Raw genomic sequence first — 21,417 nt, 5'->3', positions numbered from 1 at the left:
AGGTTGATTAAAACTAGATTGCATCAAAAGACTCTGTTTATTATGTGTCAAAATAAAAAAAAAACAAAGTTGTTATAAGTAAAAATAACAAAGGTACTGTGAAAGTCCTACATTTTCAGTTTGTCCTCTACCAAATCTCATATGGTCTTTCTTGATTAGTTACCATATAAAGTGCATGTGTTAAATAGAGCTTTAGAGGACTGACTGATTAATGTTTCAGAAGTACTTGAGATCTTAAAATAAAAGATGCTGTTGAAATGGAGATCCTTAGCATGTAATTATCATTGCTTCTCCCAAGGGGAAAGGATCAGACATCTCAGCTCTGAGCACTGAATAGAAAGCATGAGTGACAAATGCAGAACTAGGTTATCATTATAATGCATTAGACCTTTTCTCTTCCCTCTCTCATCCTCAGAAAAACATCTATTTTTACTTTTGTTCTTCCGTAGCCAAAAAGCTCTTTTATTATGCTCTCAGGTGGATATATTGGTATTTATAATCTGCATGACCCAGAACATTTTTTCCCCAGGTGGTGTCTTTTCACCTACACAAATACTGTAAGAAATAATAAAATTCCTTGAGCATTATTCATGCCTTAAATTTGAGCAACAGAAAATCACTAAAAGCCTTGTATTTACTCACATCAAATATTCATTTTTTTTTTCATTTCCAATGCAAAGCACCATTCACAGATCCTTCACAACAGGAGAAATGAAGACTAGCAAACTCCCAGATCCCTTTCTTTTATTATTTTTTTCTTTTTCTTGTTTGGAGTCAAGGTTAGCATTGAGTACATCCATCCCTCAAGGCCTTTGTTTAAACAGAAATAGGTACTAGCTTGTGCTGTGTGCTGAGAAGCAATGAGGTGCCCATGGTCTCATTTTCCGTCAGATTACTGTTATGTTTAAGCTGGAGAACAAGCCTTAAGGGGCTGCTGCCAGAGCATACTGAAGCTGAAAGCTGTGTGCACTTACTTGCCTCGTGTGGTTTTCCTTCCCATAGTTTAGATGGCACTCTCACCAGGATAATTGTACATTTTAGATGAAGGAAAGAGAAAACAGAAAACTGATAAAGCTAGGCACTTCTGCTTTTAGGTCCCTCTGCCTTTGACCATAAAGAAAAGGAAACTATGAATCACTCCTCGGTATGCCTACCACCTGGAGTTAGGTGCACAGGGAATTATTCTATTGAATTTGGTTCTGTTTATAAGAATGAAGCTAGAGAAGCTTCAAGATCTCAAAAGAAAATATGCAGAGGAAACTGTGAAACAAGGAACAAACACAAAAAGAAACTGTCTCAATTAACTGAAAAAGTCCTCTCTACTACTTTTCTCTTGTGCACTAGATGTGTCTTTCTTATGAAAAACATGGCAAGAATCTGCTAGAGAATGTAATAATAATATGAAGGGTGTCTTCTGTTCAGTCTGCACATTTTATTTCATTGACTCTTCACCACAACTCTGCAAGTTACGATTGGCTCCACTTTAAAGATGAAGAAACTAAGGCTCAGAGAAATTGAGCGACATACCCAAAGGTTTCATAGTTAATCTCTAAGGGAGGCAGAACTCAAACCCAGGTTCATTTGACCCCAAAGCTCTTTTGCTTTCTAACATGCCATCCCACCTGCATCACACTAGTACATGAACCTAGGCTCTGCCTTCTTATAGTGCATTCTTTAACAAAAATTTTCCTTATTGATCACCAAAAAGACCTTTCTATTCACACATTAGGAGATACAATGTCTTTGGGAGAAGACACTCTGAGGACATGAGGAGGAGTGAATGTTTCTTCAAGGCATTTGTAGGAAACATCTGATCATTTGTCTCAATTTTCCTTCTCTCTGACTCCCTTTATCTCATCCAAAACTGAGTGTATTTCCAGCTGGGCAGCATCCAGCTGGTCATCTGCTGCTGTTGAATTGTCTGAAGGGAGGCATGAACTTAATTACATGTGGCATAGTGAATGTGACATGAGGGGCCTTATCATTATTGTACTGCTCAAAGAGAAAGTGCTGAATGGCAGATGAGCAGCCTAAATGAGCCACAAGATGGAACAAGCCCTCTCTTACAGCAGTGCAGAGCCAGGAAGCTGTGCTTGTGCTCTCTACCTCTCCTGCTTTACAGATCTCTTAAAGGGGCTGCAAAGCCTCTGTTTCCCCCTTGGGATACAGTTTCCATGAAGAATAGCACTAGCGTGGGCCTTTTTTGTCTTGTTTCTAGTAGTGGTTTTTAAAAAATGAGTCTGACTCAGACTGAAATTTTACCCTTTGTCAGTTCTTATTGAAAAACAATTTGAATTGAAGATATGACAGATAATCTTCCCTTTCCTCTGCATTCTGTACTTGCCTGGCAATTTTATCAAGTGGTCAAAAAATCAATTTAGAAATGCCAAATAAAAAGATAAAGAGGACTTTTTTTTTTTTTTTTTGTAAACTGTGGGGAGTCACAGAAGTTTTCTAAGCAGCCAAATGATACAGTAATAGCAGGGCTTTTTAAAGTTTGATCTAGTACAGTATGTGGGATGGATTGGTGGAAGGAACAGAAAGACTATCCCTGAAGGTTTGGTGACTGGACTATTAAAATAATCTAGGTGTGAGGGAAGGAAGGGGATAAGCAAGGTCTCTGACTATGAGGATGGAAGGTAAAATACATTTTCAGAAGAAAATATATTTAACAACTGGCTAGACTGTGTATTGCACAAAGAACACAGTTAGGAAGAAAACCTTGGGTGCTATGAGAATTGTGAAAGCAATGAAAGAAGTTAGAAGCAGTGACTGGGGGAAAAGGACCAATTCTGCTATAGATGTGTTCACTTCAGCTTCCTGTGGAGTGTGCAGGTGGAACTGCTGCTAAGGGTGCAGATACAAAATCTTGGGAGTGAGCGGAACCTGTGAGGGAGAAATACAGAGGTAGAAAGAAGAGAGCTGAAGGATGTAGTTGAGAAATATTCATATTTAGGGTTTGGGTGTGATGTGAGGAACAAAATAGAAGGCTTGTAAGGATAAGTCAGGTAAAGAAATGGCATCTAGTGCTTAACTGATTTGTGGATCCTCGATAAATACTTAGAATATTTTGATTGGAAGGATAAATGAACAAACCATGTTAGACCAGGATCCCAAAAGTAAAAGTAAAGAGTTTCAAAATGGATGAGGTGGTTGATAGAGGTGTAATGAAAATGAAAATGTAAAGAAAAAGGCAGAACTGTAAAAAAAAAAAAAAATCATTGGATTTATTAACTAGAGGATGTTGCAGGACTTTTCAGATTTTTTTTTTATTTTGGTGGTGGTGGTTTTGGTGAAACCCTCATAGAAAGGGCTTAAGGGGTGAGCTAGTGGTGAGGTAGTTGAATCTATCATACATATGAACTGAATATAAATAATAAAGTAGTATGTCATGATAAAGTAGAGGGCCAACATTTCTTTATATGTATGTTCATATAGGAAAAAGTTTTCGTTTATTTTAACATGTTATCATTTGGAACTTCATAAAATAGCAGTTGACAATAATATTTCTCAGTGAAACTCAGTGATGTTTCTCTTTTTAAGGGAGAAATTAATTTCTCATTCATGAGTCTGAAGTGCCTCAGTTTGAAGGAATAGCTATAAAAAGACTAAAGGTATGGGTGCAAGGGGTGTTGGTATATTTAAATCTTATTCTCTCCCTGTTCTCTATAGTACCTATTTTTTGAAATCCTACTTATACAAGAAATGATTCAAGGTTGTTTATGAAAACACATTCTTTTCAATGGGAGGAAAAACTGTAAAATAGATGAAAAGAAGATGAGAAAATGGGGAAATAATTAAGATTAGAAAAGACAAGATAAATTCAAGGTGAACAGTTAGAATAAAAATATTTGGTGTCATTCTCAGCACATAAGCTTTCAAGAAGGGAACATGGTAAGTTACAAGACCCATTTGTCCTTGAAGAAAAACATACACTCAAAAAAAGCTCAATTGCTTCTCCTTTGGTTTCTTGCAAAGAACTTTTGTTTGTTTAATGAGCAGCGGCCGTAAAATAAAAAACGAAACAAAAAACAAACAGCAATGAGTTTCACAGAGCTGCTTCTGTTGTTGTTGCTTAATGTAGGTAGATGATATAAAGCCCAAGATGGTATAAGGCCAAATCCAGTAAAATAATTACACAAAGATTCAGTAATTCTGTCCATGGCACAATATTTAAGTCTGATCTGGATAAATCTAAGGATAGATTTGGCCCGTCTTGGGAAATGGTGGCATTTTGCTCAGTTGAGCTTTTGATAACAAGTAAGTTGTATATTCCCTGTCAGGTATCTAGAGTGCAAATTCAAGTTGCCAGTTGTGTGTGAAACCATATGTTTTAAAAGGCAGCTAAGCCTAGGGTGGGATTGTCATCCTGAGAGACCTGGCAAAAGACATATGTTAATAGAAGGCAGCTCTTCTCCACATAGGTGGATAGAGACAGATTCTCCTCAAGGAGTTTTTGAGGCTGCTCTAGCAAAGAGACAAAAATATTTATCAAGGCCCCTTACCAATATAAGAAAACCAAAATACACCGCTGCATGAAAGAAACCAGATGACTAGGATTTGAAATCTAATCTAGCTTTGCTGGCAACTAGTTTTGTGTCCTTGGGCAAGTGCATTATCGCTAGATTTCAATTTCCTCATCTGGAAAAAGAGGTAACATAAATAAAGAGTAATATAAATACTCACCCTAACCACCCTACAGGTGTACTGCAAATGAAATTGCATATATGAAAGTGTTTTGTAAATTTGTACTTTTGTGTAGGAGAAGTTCTCACTGAAAATAACAAGCAAAGGATTGGAAACTATTCCTCTCTCTGGGATTTCATCCTAGAGGCTTCAGAACCCACCCAGAATTTGCCATGATTTTATCCTTGTTGGGCTTTAAAGGGCCTTTTAAATTTTAATCAATGTCCATTGTTGAATTTTTCCTTTATTCCTCCTTCTGCAGCTAGTTTTTGCTCTGCATTTAATTCCATGTCATCTGCAATTAATATTTATGGAATCTTTGCTTGAATAACTTAGATAGCATATGAGACATAAAGAAGTGAAGCCTTTCTCCACAAAACATTGAATCTGTTTATTTCCTATTTAGTTTTGTGTATTTTAATATTTTCCTTTGTATAAATAAAGGAAATGTGAATTTAGGTACTCCGACCTTAGGTTTCACATAGTTAAATCTTAACTTCTCTAAGTCATTGCTTCCATTTTTCCTCAGAAATGATTCCAATTTCAACACAACTTCTTTCATCTGGACAACACATAAAAGATTCTTATCATTATTTCTTCTTTGTGTTTTCATTCCCTGTCACGGATACCACTTCACCACTTCCCTATTCATTACATTCTTGCACCTCACTGGGTTAATAAATTCTTTTGACACCTACTACCCCTCATTCCTCCCTCCTCCCTTGCTATCCCTCCTCTTAGAATGGTGCCCATCAATATTGCATGCCAGGGGTGTGCTTGGAGAGTACAGTTCTGACAGCTCCCCAACCCAGCAGGGAGTCATCTTCTCCCTTCTGTTCCAACTCAGTGATGAGAGGAACCCCTCCTCCTTCCTGCCTCAAGCACCGGCTGCTAAAACCAGACTGAGAGACAGATGTTTCCAATCCCCAACTATATTGCAAGGGCCACTTGAAATGGATTCCACTTTTGTCTTCTTCCTTAAAAGTTTAATGCTAACTTCTCAAGGACACACTTATAACTAAAAGTTAAAAGTAGTGCTAAGGAAAATGCAATTATTGCATTTTCTTTTTCTTTCTCTTTCTCTTTTTGTTTTTTCTCCCCCCCCGCCCCCCCGGTAGGAAAAGTAGACTCAAGCAAGAATAAGTTCATTACTTAGGGCAGATGGTATAATATTAACTAAGACAGAATGAAAGCAAAACGTCACTCATCTTCTAAGAGAAAACAAGCTGGGTTAAGAGGAAATGAAAACCAAGGGGAAAAAGGGATAGTAATAATGTCTAAAGCTGCTGCTAATAACCTTATGGCTCCAAATGTAAGTACATTTCCAGGTACCTAAATAACTTTAGACTTAATAGAGGAAACTGCTGTTATTCACAGAGAGTGAAGAAGATACTAAAAGACTAAAAGTAGGTTTAAAAAAAATGACTTGATTTTCTGAGATGGAGAAGAAAAAAAGGAAAGAAAAGAAAAAAAAAAAATGGAAAAAGAAAAGGTAAGATCCTGGCAAAATTTTAGAATGAGAGAGGAAGCAGTGATAACCAAGACTTGTTGAGGGGAAAATATGCCACATTATAATTGAGTTCCTAGAACTGATAATAATAATTGTCAAAAACTGTGAAAGAGCTAAGATTTTACCTTGGATGTGAGCTAACAAGTTAGCCTACCATGGTTTCATGGGTGCTGACTGATGACACAAGACTCCTGGGTTAGAGATGAAGGACAGTTTATTACTCACAGCAATAGCACTATGCAGAGTATCATCATTTTTGTGACAGTTTCCTGAGCCCGTATTTCCAAAGGGCAATGCAAAGAGAGCCAGATGACACTGACACACTAAGTGGATTGCATTGGAGTAAGGGAATCCTGAGCTTAGGGGACCTAAATCTTTTATAATAGTAAGTATGTATGCCTGCCCTTTGTTCTAGAAGTAGATGCTCTGTTTATCTCTTGTTACTATATAGCCAAAGATCGTCTGGAACAAGGGGCAGTGTCTCATTTGCAAAACATGCAGAAGTATGAGAGATCCATGGAAAATTGTCTCCCAACAATATTAAAAGTAATAACTACTCTCATCATAGGATGTTATATGAGTGAAAGGCATAGACATAAACTAACTTCTAGATTAGGTAATATGTGTTATATAAACCACAGATAAAGATTAGAGGAAAATCCATTTTAAGTAGCCATTGCAATTATAAAGGAATTTGATACATCCCTTGTAATATCCTTGTGAATGAAATGGAAAGATGTGGACTAGACAAGGTACTTTTAATGGGTTTATATTTGGTTGAACTAAATAGCTCACAGTATTGATGACAGACTTGAGTAAGGTTTCAAGTGGTGTCCTTGAAAAGGATTCTGTCCTTGGCCTATTATGTTACAATGTTATCAGTAATTGGAATGAGAATATAAATGGCAGGCATATCAGATTTATGGAGGATAAAAGACTGGAAGAGATAGCCAATATTTGGAGGAAAGATACAGCATTTAGAAATAGATGGACTGAAATTTGCCCTGAAGCTATTAATGTGAAATCAAGTAGCTAAATATAAATTTCTGTACATAGGTTCAAAAGCCTTCATTACAATCACAGAACTATGGAGACTTAGCATAAAAATCTTTCATGTTAACAGTACTTAGAGTGGTTAGCATTAACAGATTACTTACCCTCTTTGGGCCCTCATTGCCTCATTTTATAAAGGACATGCTTAACCATAGGATCTCCATCTTCCTATCTAATTCAAGCATATGAAATAATATTTATAAATAATTACTTGACTGAGAATTATCTAGGGCAACAATTTTGTGAGGCATTAATATAACTACATATTCTAAATTGAAGAAAATATTTGTCCCCCTATACTGTCTGCTTGACTATTATGTTCATTTCATGATATCCCACGTTAAGGAGGATATTAAACACTGAGAGACATCTGTATGAAAAAGGAGATAGGATTATAGTGAGAGATACGGAAACCATGCTTTTCTAGTTGAAGTTTACAAAATTGAGGATGTTTGATGTGGAATAAAGAACTTTGTAGAGACATGTAACAATCTCCAAATATTTGAAAGAAGGGCAGAGAGCAGGTCTAGGATATGTGGAGAGAAGTTTCAAGAAGATGTAATATGTTCATTCTAAGTAAGAATATTTTGTAAATTTGAGTAAATCATAAATGAGATGATCCCTCAGTCGTCATGAACTGCATGCAATTCTGGCTGTGTTTAAAGCCCCGACCACCTGCCAGCCATGTTGAAGCAAGGCTCCTGCTTTGAGTGAAAGGGGGTTTTAGACAGCTTCCAAGGGTTCTTCCTCCTCTGCAGTTTTCTACATCTTTGATTTCTTTTTTAAGACACCCTATTTTGGCAGATTATTTGAGTATTGTGGTTTGAGAGGGTGTGGGTTTCCATCCCAGCACTAGAACTTGTTAGTTGGGAGATGCTGGGCAATCCACTCACGTATGTAAGATAGATTGGGTTAATTTATCCACTTGCTTCCTATCTTGTTAGGGAAAGGATTTAAGGCAACTTCAAAAAAAAAAAAAAAAAAAAACCAAGAATATAAAGAATTTGAATTTTGAGGTTCTTTCTGCTCAGGGTCTCCGAGTATGAAGTATACAAGTAGAAAGAAAACTCATTAAAATTGCTATAGAAACACAAGTCTGGTCAGATTTAATAGAATGGATTTTCTATACTACCTTGCATTATTCCTGAAAGTCATTTGGAAGAGATTTAGCTCTAGTGTGTCCTCATTCTGAAATGATTCTTTTGGAAGTATTTGTCAGTTAGGTCCTAGAAATTTGAAAATATTTAAAACCCTGTGAGACCAATGCCAGGTATTATCAGAAAAGATAGTTATATAACCTGACAAGGACCCTGTTCCATTTCATTTCATCCTGAAAGTATCCCCACATGAATTAAGAGGAAGCCACCAGTGGTAGATCTGTGTCTGAGGTAAGGGGATCAAAGAGATGCTGGAAAACGCATCCTTATCATAAAGACCTCCAGTCTTGTAAGATCAAAGTCTTGGTATAAAGAGCATGTCTTCCCATTTAATTCTGTCTCACTAGCCTTCTTCCTACACAACCCCCCCCCCCCCAAAAAAAAAGAAATCTCTAAGAGGAGACTGTTTGAACTGTTTGTACAACTTTAGATCTGAGATCACAATGAGTTCATAGTACATAAATGCGATGGGAATGTCCCTGATGCGGCTCTTTGCTCTCCCACCAGGCCACCCATGGAAGACAGTCAGACCCTCCTGACCCCTGTGGTGAGCTGTGGGCCCCCAGGAGCCCTGCTGACCCGCCCCCTCATTCTCACTATGCATCACTGCGCAGACCCCAATACTGAGGACTGGAAGATACAGCTCAAGAACCAGGCAGCACAGGGACAGTGGGAGGTGAGTTTCTGTTGGGATAAAGACAGAATGCAGGGTAATCCATGAAGATAAGCATTCTCAGGATGGGAAGTCCTTTTAAAGGAAAAAAAAAAAACAGACGGGATTTTAGTTTACACTCAAACTTAAGAGAGAGAGAGAGACAGGAGACGGAGGGGCTGGGATGGGGAAAGAGACACATTAGTTCCTGAATGGTTTATCTTCTAAGATACAAAGTAAATGGGGATAAAGCATTAACTAACTCATAGGGAAAGTGCACTTTATTGTCTTAAGTCCTTTTTTGGAATTTACATGCTATATTTTGGGAACAGAAATATAGTTGATTTTTTTTAATTATAGGTAGAGAAATGTTGCACCCAGGTCAGAAAATGTTAGGCACTTACTTACAGATAAGTACATAGCATTGAGTTCTTCTAAACTTAACATGAGAAAACAGAAAGTTTGTCTCCTAAGATACACTAGAATGAAGAAAAGAATTTGTGGCCTCTTGGATCTCTGTGGAAATTGCTATCATATTTTCTTAAAGGCAATGCCTTAAACAGGTCTTACTACAGCTCAGATGATGTTCCCTGGTCTAACTAATAAACAACAGCCTGAGGTGGCTACTGCTTTCATATCTTTTCCAGCCCTGGGGCCTGAACTTATTATGAGACATTCATTCATTTTATCTAACAGATGGATATTGGACATTCACTATGAGCCAGAGATATATTCTCTATAAGCCAAGTCCTGGGATACAGCGGGAAACAAAACAGACATGGTTCCTGGCTCTGCAGAGATTTAACTAGCTTAATGCAGAGGCAGTATCATTCCCACACACGTTTTCATTGCTGCATGACATTTTCTTTCATATTTGAATTAATGAAAAATTGGAAGAGTTCATGTAATTATCTGACCTTCCAGCTTTTCTTGAAAAATTCATGGATCTGTCCACACTGGGCCTGTACTCCAAAAGCTGAAGCTCGGTGGCATCTGAACTCTTTAGACAGGCCTGTGTTCTCTTTAACCCCATTCTTCACCAGTCCCTTTTGTCTTCTGCCTCTTTGCTTACACATTGTTATCTGGCTGCCCCAACAGGTATTTAGAATGGGGATGCTTGGTTTATAGATCCTACACTTGGTCGTTATGATTATTTCTAGTGGGACCTGAGACATTTGAGTAAATCAAAACCTGACTGAATGGGTAACTAATATTGAAATCATCAAAGTCTAAAATGATATAATGTTTAATGACTTCTGTGAAAAATAACAAAAAAGAGTGCTTTACACATTGAATTCACCATATCTTGCTTTCCTTAGAGTTTACCAGCCAATCTTATTTAAGAAAGGGAATGTATTGTTTTAGGAATAACTGGCAGGTTGAGTTTTGGAAGAACAGAGAGTAGAGGACTATTGCATAATTCCATAATTTCTCTGATTCTTTTCAAATATCTAGAAATTTTTAGGGAAAAAGCTATGATGCTATAATGCTATTGCAATAAAATAGCACTTTTTGGATTACATAAGAAATTTACAGACTAAAACAATTTCTGAGAAGTAGACAAACTCAGGTACACTGAAGTTAGAGAGATAATTAACTTGTGGATTTTTATGTAGATTCCAGTAATGTCAATTCTCGAAAAATCAGCAAATGCTAGATAAAGGGCATCTAAATAAAGAATACCATTAGGAAAAAAGGAAAAGCAAGGGAAGAAAGGGAGAGAATTAAGAATGAAAATAGAAGTATAATAAAGCCTGATAAAGAAAAAAAAGCAAGAAAAATATCATCAAAATTTAGAAGAGCTCCTGCTCTCTTCCCTGGGAGGCCAGCGCTGTTTGCATTTCATTCAGTGTTTCCAGTCCCAGACACGCTTCAGTCAGAGCCCAGCTTCCGTGGCTTTGCTGCCGTCAACGCTCCGGTGCTGGCCGGCAGTCTTGGTGGCTTAACCACGGACCCTTCCCTCTCGTCCCTCAGGATGTGGTGGTGGTCGGAGAGGAAAACTTCACTACCCCCTGCTACATTCAGCTGGACCCAGAGGCCTGCCACATCCTCACCGAGAACCTCAGCACCTACGCCCTCGTCGGGCAGTCCACCACCAAAGCGGCTGCAAAGCGCCTGAAGCTCGCCATCTTCGGCCCGCTCTGCTGCTCCTCCCTGGAGTACAGTGTCCGAGTCTACTGTCTGGACGACACCCAGGATGCCCTCAAGGCAAGTGGCTCCCCCCGACCCACCCCTTTCACCTTCACACTGAAGCGAGGGTTTGACGTGGCAGAAGCCTCCGTGGAGAGGATGTGCGCCCCGCACACCAACAGACGTGTTTGGCCCCACAAAGATGTGGTTCTTTAAAAAAAAAAAAAAAAAAAAAATCAACATTTCTCTGAGGCTATGCTGATATTTGAACCATTTCCTTTATGCTGGTTCCTCCCCAGGGCCACTTTTGTTTACCTTTCTTGATTTCTTTTAATGAAAAATTTAGAAGTGGAAGAATTTGGCAGCGAGACCCAAGGATGGTAAATAATCTGCTTCCATGTTTATCTCAGCTGTGTTCTTCGTGTAAAAGGAATTGGCATAAATGCTCAAACTGTATGTTCCTCTTGTGTGCTACTTCATTTATATGCTTTCCCATTCTTTTTATGAGGGCTGTGAGGGAGAGGTTTAGCATTTGACAACAGGCTGCTGCTTTGCAGAATAGATGAGCTTAATTCCTGGTGCCATTACTGCCATTCATTTTATCCCATTTGACGCTTTAAGGGATATAGTGAGTGCCTTTGAAGAACTTATGATCTAGAAGGAAAAATAAAAGAAGCATGCCAAAGACTGTGAGACAAGGCAGAGTGTGATAAATGCCACAGAAGACGTGCAAAGCTCCACGGGAGTTCAAGAGAGGGAGGTATTATATTGTTTTGAGGAAATCTGAAAAAGGAGCTAGCATTTGAGATTGGCACTAAAGGAAGGAGTGGTTTTGACCAGCAATTATGGAAAAAAATATATATATAACAATTCTCAGTTGAAGGAACAGCATGAAGAAACACAGAAGGGAACAGTAAATACAGGCTCAATGCAGGCGTATTATTTACAATGTCTAGAATGATAGGTAGGAGTTTTTTGGTGATAAGCCTTGACTTTCAGAGAGACAAGTTGAGATTACAGTATTAAGTTAATAGGGAGCCACTGGAGAGAATTTAAGCAGAAGAAAGACATGACTGTAGATTCAGACTGTAGCCTGAATTTAATTTAAGTAAATAGAGAAGGTGGGATTGAGTGGAGTGATGACAGAGGCTTGAGAAGAAGGGAGTAGATGTGCAAGTATTTGCACAAGTAGCCTTTGCAAGACCTGATTACTGACAGAATGTGTGAGGCAGAAGCTCAAGTTTCCACATCTAAATAGCAATAGCCCACTCTGGGCAGATAGCTTTGGCAAGTGGATATGGTGCCATTGCTTTCAGAATACTGAGTTAGAAGTAAGATCTGACATCTTGACAAAGATGCCCAAGGGACAGTTAGAAATATGGATGTGGCTCTCAGAACAGTTTTCAGGAACCAACTATATCACGTTGATATTTGTCATCCAGAGTAGTCAGGGAGAATACCAAGGGATGGTAGAGGAAGAACATGATAATAGAAATAATGACCATTACTGAGAGCTTCCTATGTATGGGGCAAGATTCTAAATATGTCATATGAACTTCATAACAACAATGTAAGACATTATTCTGTCCATTTTACATGTGGCACAGAAATTTTCAGTAAGTTGCTGAAGGTCACACACCTACTAAGCTGCTAAGTGGAGAAAGTGAACTTCATGTCCACATTTTCTGGGCATACTCCAGGCTCTCCACCCTCAGCTGTGTTCCCTGAAGGACCAAGAGAATCCCTGCCATTGCAGGAGAGGGGAAGAGCAGCCAGCAAAGGAGCTCAAGAAGGATAAGCACCCACAGGAGGAAGAGGGGATGCAGGAGAAAAAATATGTCAAGGAAGTCAAGGGAAGAATTTGTTTCTAAAAGTTAGGGTGTTTCCTTCTGGAACTTCCATCCGGAGAGTAGTTCTGGATCATGAACTGCAGATTGGGTCTGCTGGGAAGCAGTCTCCAAAGGAATAGATGGTCAGGGATAAAAATGGAAACAAGGAGATAAGAGAGGGGCCTAGTGCCACCATCTGTTCTTCGTGGATTTGATCAGGACGGTTGGGATGAAGGGATGAGATGTGCTCAGTTGGTAGATGTTTTGATGGTGGAGCCTGCAGGATTTTCTAATGTTGAATAAATGTTGATGCACAGTTCTAATGTCCAGCTTAAGGTTATTTATTTTATATTCCTTGCAAATGTGATGCTTCTAAGGCACTGTTAAGGTAGAAATCATTCTAAGTTTTTTATTTTTCTAAGGGAAAACTGTATTTGTAGTGGAGCCATGGGTCTGATTAAGGCAAATCTTTTTAACAACTCCAAGAAAAATCACTGCAGAAAGCACACAGTAGAAGGCCCATATCATATTTGAAGTGTTTAATAGAAATATTTTACATTTACCCACATAGTTCTTACACTCAGACATTCTTTAACTATCTTCTCAACAGAGACACACAAATCCATACAAAAATATAGCATCTTAGCAATAATTTTGTTTTTTTAATTAGTGAAAAGGATCTCCAAATTATCAATACTGAGAAAGACCGATGAATAGGCTTAAGAAGTAAAAACAACCCAAGGGCAGTTTGCTTTGTGGTCAACACTTTCCAAATAGACATTTATGAATTCTCTGCATGTGGGGATCCAGCACTTAGTCTGAAACAAACATGAATAATAGATGAGGTTTTCTTACATCTCATTGCCTTTTAACAATACAGAAATACCAAAATTCTACTTATAGGTAAACAGTCTATCTAATATACTAAACGGACAATTAGTTCAATCATGCCAATACTGTCTCACACCCACACTTGAATTGGAACCTTGGGGCAGATTAGCTCAAAAAGGCACTTCATTATCTAAATTCTGCCTTCTTAGCAATCTGCCTTCTAATGTTCCCCTCCAGTCTCTCTCCTGTCTTCCTGCTTCTCTACCTACTGTTATCCATAAATACTATTTTTCACCTCAGCCCTCCCAGGTAACTCTTCCTTCTTCAGGCCCACCCCACTTCTCTCTCATACACTTCCCAAATCTATCTTACTTCACAGAGCAATCAGTTGAAGGGCTTTAAACAAGATTTATGCCAGAGTCCCACCCCCAGGGGTTCTGATTGGTTTAGGTGTTTGAGTCATTTAATGCTCTCTAGGTTGTTCTGTTGTGCAACCAAGGTTAAGCACTATTATCTTCAACACTTTCCAAAACCTGTTTAGAACTTTAACTCTAGTAGGAGCAAACTTAACTATGTCCTCAAATTATCTCCTCCCCCATTCCCTCACCAGCTCACGTTAACTGCCACTCGGTTTTCCAGGTAACACAGCCTCCTGCACAATCCCTGCAGAGAAGACTAACCACAAGACCAAGAGGGCATATTACAAACTTCTCATCTCTCATCACCGCTTCTGGAACATTGTTCTACTTAATGGGCCGGATCTTCTGTTGCTCATTACCCATTTCAATTCCTTGCATAAACTTCAATCTGTCTGCGCTCTAGCAGGACCTGCCTCATGGTCTTTCTTTCCATCATTTTCTTCTCTCATCATCTTTTCAAATTCAACATCACCACTTAAATCATGGCTGCTTTGCCCAAGTTTATTCTAGTAGCCTTCATATATACAACACTTTCCCTAATCATCAGTGGAGATACGCTGTAGATTTCATCTCATTAGCAACTGCTCGGGTGCGCCAAGATCTCCATCTGTGAAACTCTAACTTTCTGACCAGTCAGATGGCTTCTGTCTCTCTCCCACAAGGTGCCCAAGAGCTGCCTTTTTTCTTAAGGAGAACCTCCCTCTTTCCTAGCCACTTGGTGCATAAATCTTTTCCCATGTCTACAGAGAACATGCTTCTACCCTGGAATATCTTGCATCTCAAGCTACTGCAAGTTTCCCTAATTTCTTCAGCTAAGAATGGCCTCCACTGAACAAGCTCACTACTTCTACTTCCAGACTGTTGAATTGCTATTAAAAATCTCAAGTTTCTGATGGGGTCTAATATATTCTCAAGATAATTGATCTAAGCTCTGTCTCCACTGCTTCTCCACAATCCATGTATTTATCTTTCTTGACTCATCAGATTTCACACACCAGTTCTCCAGGTCTCTTCTACTCTCCCTATGGCCCGATTGTCTCACAACGCCCTTAATGCTTGCAGTGACCTCACTCCTAACTCCCAACGTACCATTCTACGGACACTCCCTTGGCTGCCATCCTTCACACCTCAAAACATTTTACTTCAACCTCTTCTCACTTTCTCTTGACTGATGAAAAAGGAGCTCTACTTCCTTGCTTGTGCATTAATCCAATTCCTGCACCACCTCCATCACCAGCATATCAAATGATGCTCTAATGTGGGTCTGCCAGGACTCAATATTTTCTTATAGTTACTACTGTGTGCTGGGAGTCCCTCTCAACTGCAGAAAAGCTCACAGAATCATTGGACTAGGACATAGATGGAAGCCCAGTGGAGCAGTCATTCTCAGGGGTCATAACTACACTGTCCTTATTAAGAGCTATTAGAAAAAAAGATGTAGCCCATTTTCTGCAGCCCAAGATATCAAGAATCTTAATTACCACCTTTCATCATAATGTGGTTCTTTTTTCCATGAAAAAGGGGAAGAATATCAGTCTCATCATCAGTCATAATACATCAGTCTTAAACAATTCTGATTTATTCCTTCTTCTCCCCACCCATGTGTTAAAGTTCAGCCACTTTTGTAATAATTTCCCTGAATTTTGCTAAGCCTGGGAACAAAACTGATCACCCAAAACTTAAAAGCTGCTTTTCACAATTTGGAAGCATTGATGTCAAATTAGAATGCTGGTGGTGACTGCCAGAGTAAAAGTCAGGGCTGATGGGAGACAATGGAATTCTTAATACACCTTTCAGGTTTTGTTTTTGTTTTTACCTGTGCATGTGCTGGAAGTATCCATGGGAGCATTGCTAGATTAAGTTTACATGAAGAGATAAAGATGCTGACAATTGTGAGAATAGTTTGGAAGCAGTTCTGTGCTCAAATAGAGAGCTCAAGTCTATTGAAACTTCAGGTAACTAAAGTAATAATATTAGTGTTTTCCATTCATTATTTTCAAAGACTTAAAACCTCCTGTAAACAGTCCAGAAATTAATACAGAACAGGGTTATATTTGGGTTAACTTTAGAGACACCTAGGTATAAACATACAAGTATGTGGAAGTGAGTAATTGCTGTCCCACTGTGGAAAGATGAAATTATATGATTCTCCTTTCATAATAAAGAGGTTTATACTAAACCTCCAGATTCTGAATCTAAGAGGTGATATTTGCATACAAGACTGCAGTGTATGATGTTCATTGAATTTCTGACAAGTGTATATGTGATGCAAACCAAATAATGAGTATTAACATAATTTGTTTTTTTTAATATAGTCATTTGGCATGGAGTACAATCTCACTTGGATTGATTTAGCTTTCACATATCCTAATCCAGGCTATAGTATAATACAGTGACTCTTTGAACCACCTTATTATATGAAAAGATGAGAGAAGACTGGAAGAAACACTGAAAGATGGAGAAAAAAAAAGTGGGTTATATGAAGTCTGTTGAGAATTGTGTGATACTCTTCTTGGGTCACAATTGTAGACACTCATAGGCAGCTTGTTTAAAGAAGGAGGGTGCTTTTATTGTCATACCATCACCTGCTGCCATCCTCATGAGTCACCTTCTGATACTTTTGCCCTCTCCCCTACCCCACCCCCCAGAAAGGTGTGTAAGGACTGAGCCCAGAACTCCTCAGGCCTGCTAGTCTAGTAAGGTGCTAGGCTTAGTAAGGTGTCTTCCATAGACTTGGCCCCATTATTTCAGTCCCCTCAAACAACCTCAAAACCAACCTGACCCGTGTTTTATACTTCAAGATCCTGATTTCTGGAATTAAATCAATATATTCATATATATATATAACATGTATTAGATAACAAAGATGGTGTAATGGTTATTAAAGTGTTTTTCTCTGCTAAGTATATGGGAGTATCTTGAGGAAAATGTGAGTCAGGCTGCCTGTGAATATTGGTTCTTCCACTTACTAGTTCTCTGGCCACAGTCATTTAACTTGACCTCTTTGGATAGTGGTTTGGTCTGCATCAGGGACCCTCTGAAGAGTCAATGAAATCAAGGTTGTTGAATCTCCTGGCACAAGGTAGGCATTGGATAATATTCCTCATCCCTGGTGGACATTTAGAATATAGCTGCAGGTTGAAATTAAATCTAATTGTGATCTAACTGTGGAGTGAGTTTCAGGTTTGGTGGTAGGTCATTTGGGGACAGGGATCCTTTTGGTGCCTCTAGATTGACCCCATCTTATTCATCTTCCCATGAGACTTGGCCCTGGTCCTCTCATATATCTGGAAAATAACCTGCCATTTGAATTTATTCTTTAAGAAAGAGAGAGAATGAGCATGAGAGAGAAAGGGAGGAGGAGTGAGAGAAGGAAGGAGAAAAAGAGAGAGAGAAGAGAAAACATAAGTTGTTGTCAGCAGAATAAAGGTCCCCCAAAGATGTCTCCACCCTAATTTCTAGAACCTGTGAATATGTTACCTTGCATGGCAGAAGGGACTTTGTAGGTGTGATTAAGGGATGGGCTTTGAGATGGTGAGATTATCTTAGATTATCTGGGCAGGCCCAATATAATTACATGGATCCTTAAAATAGAGAACCTTTCCCTGCTGTGGTTAGAGGGAGCTATGACCACAGAAGAAGAGCCAGAGAGATGTGCCATTTATGGCTCTGAAGATAGAGGAAGGGGATCATGAACTGAGGAATGGGAGCAGGGTCTAGCATATGGAAAAGACAAAGAAGGGAATTCTCCCATAGAGCATCCAGAAAGGAAGGCAGCCTGCCAGAATCTTGATTTTAGCCCAGTGAGACTCATGCTGGACTTTTTTTCCTTACACACTTTTTAATAGACAAACATCTCACAGAGTACATGTGGACCTGTTGAATACTCAAGTCAGTAACCCCAGTATTGACCTTATATCCGATGTCTGTTGCTGGGTTTAGTTTACACCTCCTCCAAAACAAATTAATATTTATAGAGCAAAGCCACACAGAGAGCATTGGAGCCTTGGAAAAACTCTCTAGGCTCTTCCAAAAAGCAATGCTTCAACCAAGCATGATAAATTTTGGACTTCTGACCTACAAAACTGTAAGTTAATAAATCTGCATTTTATTAATGTGTTAAGTCACTAAGTATGTGGGAATTTCTTGCAGCAACAGTAGAAAACTAGCATAGAAGTTAAACAACTTCTACCATTTGGCATTTTAAGTGTCACAAACTGCCTTGACTCCGAGGGCAGAAGTGGCAGCTTAGAGTATCCACGGTGGCAGCAGCTGTGGGAGCAGCAGGCAGAGCCCTAGAAACTAAGCGACTTGAAAACAAGTGGTCACTGGAGTCCAGCCTTGTTATTATTAGGGATGAAGGAAGGCAGACAAACTCAGGGGGAGAGCAGACACCCCAGTGGGAGCACAGGAAGAGAAAGTAGTTAGAGCCAGGCTGGTGCCATCGACAATGAAACAAGCAGGTGGCACAGGGCAGACTGACTGTCAGATGCTCCCCCCTGTCCCGCAGCCCAAGGCCTGGTGCCCAAAGAAAGAGCCAGCACGGGGGGAGCTGGGAGCAGGAGAGAAGGATGGCCACTTTCTTTGGCCTCTGCCTTGGTGAGTGCAGGCCCATAGCTGTGACAGCTACAAGGGCAACAGCCACTGAAGTAAAGAGAAATTTCTTATCCCCAAATGACAGGGCAGTTTTCAATGCAGGATTAAAGAGTGAATCGAAGCTAGGAAGCTTCTGTAAAATCTGAGGGGACATGTGATTTTTTTAAAAACACCAGTCAGCCTGATCACCAAGAGTCAGTCTTCTGAGCTTCAACATGTGTGGCATGCTGGACATTTAACCATTCTGTTTTTTGTCCTTTTGGGGGTTCTGGGGGTCCATGTCACAGAAATCTGGTGAAGGCTGGGAACAGGCCTTAAGCAGTACAACTCAGCCTTTCACACTTGGTTTCCTTCTCCACAGAGCCATAAAGCCAAACCAAACCAGAACCTTCTGGACTCCGAGTCTGGTGTGGCTCCAAGAACTGCCTTTTGTGCTCTTTGTCAATGTGTGGTAATCTTCGTGGTTTCCCATCAGCGCTGCCTCTACCTGCTCATGTTCCTACGGTTCATCCCAGGCCTCTTGGCAGCAGTAACTGCAGCCAATTCATAGCTCTGTGTTTCAGTCAAGAATAAAGAGCACATGGACAAATAGCATTCAGAGGCAATACCGAGAACCAAGCAAGACAACGCTAAACAAAGTCCTGACTTAATCTCCTTCCAACCTTCCCTTCCAGAAGAGGCTTTTAATGGGTTATAAGAGACTTCAATTTTAAGTATATGTTTTCTCCTTTCTCTACCTGGTAAGGTTTCTAGTAAGAAAAAAGAAAGGAATGATAGGAAAATAGTTGAAAAGAAAAAGTTAAGAAAGAGAAGCTAAAGGCTAGATAATCCACAAATACTCTAATCACTTCTTGAGAAACTGGGAACTTAAATGGGTGCCTACAAAGAGGAAGGTGATGCAATTTGGAGCAGTGGCAAGAAAGGAGGCAAGTTCTGGTGCAGGGGGTGGGTGAGCAGAGGACATGGGGGACATGGAAGGTGGAGAACAAAGCTGGCAGCCTCAGTGCTTAGCTCAGGTCTTGGTACAAAGTCACTGAGTTACAGCCTGGAGCCTGTGAGCAAAGACTTGTTACATTCTTAAAGATGTACTTCAAGCATGTCAAGCATTTAGGCGTATGCCTCTCCATCGCCTGTGGGTGTTCAGTGAGCCATTGTTGAGACTGACACTTAAGGGAAATTTACCAAGGCTGGGGAGGACCCAGAGGAGGAGGAGGAAGGAGAGAAGCTGGGGAGGCAGATTTAGTCTAACCCTGACAGTAATGCAGAATGAAAAATTCTGGAGTTAGAAAAACCCAAGTGTAGGAGTTACACAGTGACTCCCTAATTCCTTCCTCTGTCAGGCCTTAATGAGGGCAGATCCCATCCTCTAAGAGCCTGGGAGAGCTCTGGGTACAGGCCAGAGATGCTCCCTTTGTACGCACAGGCCTTTAAAGCAGCTTGGATTTATTGTGGCTCTTAAGTGGTCCAGGCTAATGGCTTGGCATGGATAATGTCTTGATTTAATTGGTTATTCTGAAAGCCGCTTGTTTCTGCTGTGGAATCCCTTGTCCCTGCCTTTCGAGCAATCTCTCCCAACCTCACTGAATCAATACCGCCCTCTCTCAGGGTTGGCTGAGGAGCCTCCTTTGGAGGCAACCACTGTACAGGGAAAGGAACCCCTCCCCACAGGCCTGCTCAGACCTGGTGGGCACCAGGCTCTGAAGCAGAGGGGCCTGCTCCTGGGACTGGGGTTTCTGTGTGTAGACATGTGTTTTAGTTTGCTAAAGCTGCTGATATGCAATATATCAGATATGGGCTGGCTTTTAACAAAAGGCATTTATTAGTTTACAAGCTTACAGCTCTGAGGCTGTGAAAATGACCAAATAAAGGCATCATCAGACGATACTCCCTTCTTCCTGAAGACAGGGTGCAGGTGATCCTGGACTCCTCTGTTAGATGGCAAGGCACATGGCGGCATCTGTTGGTCTCTCCTTTCCCTTCTGGGTTTCATTGCTTCCAGCTTCTGCCTTCCGTGGCTTCCTCTCTGTTTCTGTGGGTTTCCTTTTCAGTTTCTGCATCCTTTTCTTTTATCTTTCTCTGAATTTCATCCTCTTATAAAGGACTCCACTAAGAGGATTAATACCCATCCTGAATAAGGTGGGTCACATCTCAAATTAAGATACTATTCACCAAAAGATCCTACTTAAAATGGGCCCACACCTATGGAAATGAACTAGGTGTAAGAACATGCTTTTCTGGGGTACATATAGCTTCAAACCATCACAACACGTGTTGATATGGAGCAGTGGGCTAGAGACATGTCTGTTGATCGCAGACCCTTAAGAGTCTTTTCAGGGTGACTTCAGAAGGGTGGGGATAGAACTGTACAAGGGAAATCAGAAACTGACCCCTTTTTCATATAAGCAAAGCAAGCTCATCATAGCAATAGGTAGATTAACCCAGGGACAAAACAAGTCACTGAGGCAGATGATATTTAAGTAGGCAGGACAACCTTTGCAAAGAAAGCTGACATTTATGTTTCTGAGAACAAAGAGCCTAGATGATCCTAATTCCT

The 21,417-nt window shown here is 39.9% G+C and overlaps 1 protein-coding gene across 2 annotated transcripts in view; it reads left to right on the top strand.

Annotated features, from left to right (window-relative positions):
• Positions 1 to 21,417, top strand: part of UNC5C (unc-5 netrin receptor C) — a 380,387-nt gene that overhangs the window by 338,565 nt on the left and 20,405 nt on the right. For both annotated transcript variants that reach the window (XM_037830293.1, XM_037830292.1), the window contains 2 exons: positions 8,914 to 9,082; positions 11,033 to 11,266. In XM_037830293.1, coding sequence (XP_037686221.1) covers positions 8,914 to 9,082; positions 11,033 to 11,266 — 403 coding nt within the window. The remainder of the gene's footprint in view (positions 1 to 8,913; positions 9,083 to 11,032; positions 11,267 to 21,417) is intronic.

The sequence above is a fragment of the Choloepus didactylus genome, chromosome 3, assembly GCF_015220235.1.
Source record: "Choloepus didactylus isolate mChoDid1 chromosome 3, mChoDid1.pri, whole genome shotgun sequence".
Classification (NCBI taxonomy): domain Eukaryota; kingdom Metazoa; phylum Chordata; class Mammalia; order Pilosa; family Megalonychidae; genus Choloepus; species Choloepus didactylus.
The sequence above is the reverse complement of the archived record's forward strand: the minus strand, read 5'-3'. Positions and strand labels throughout refer to the sequence as shown.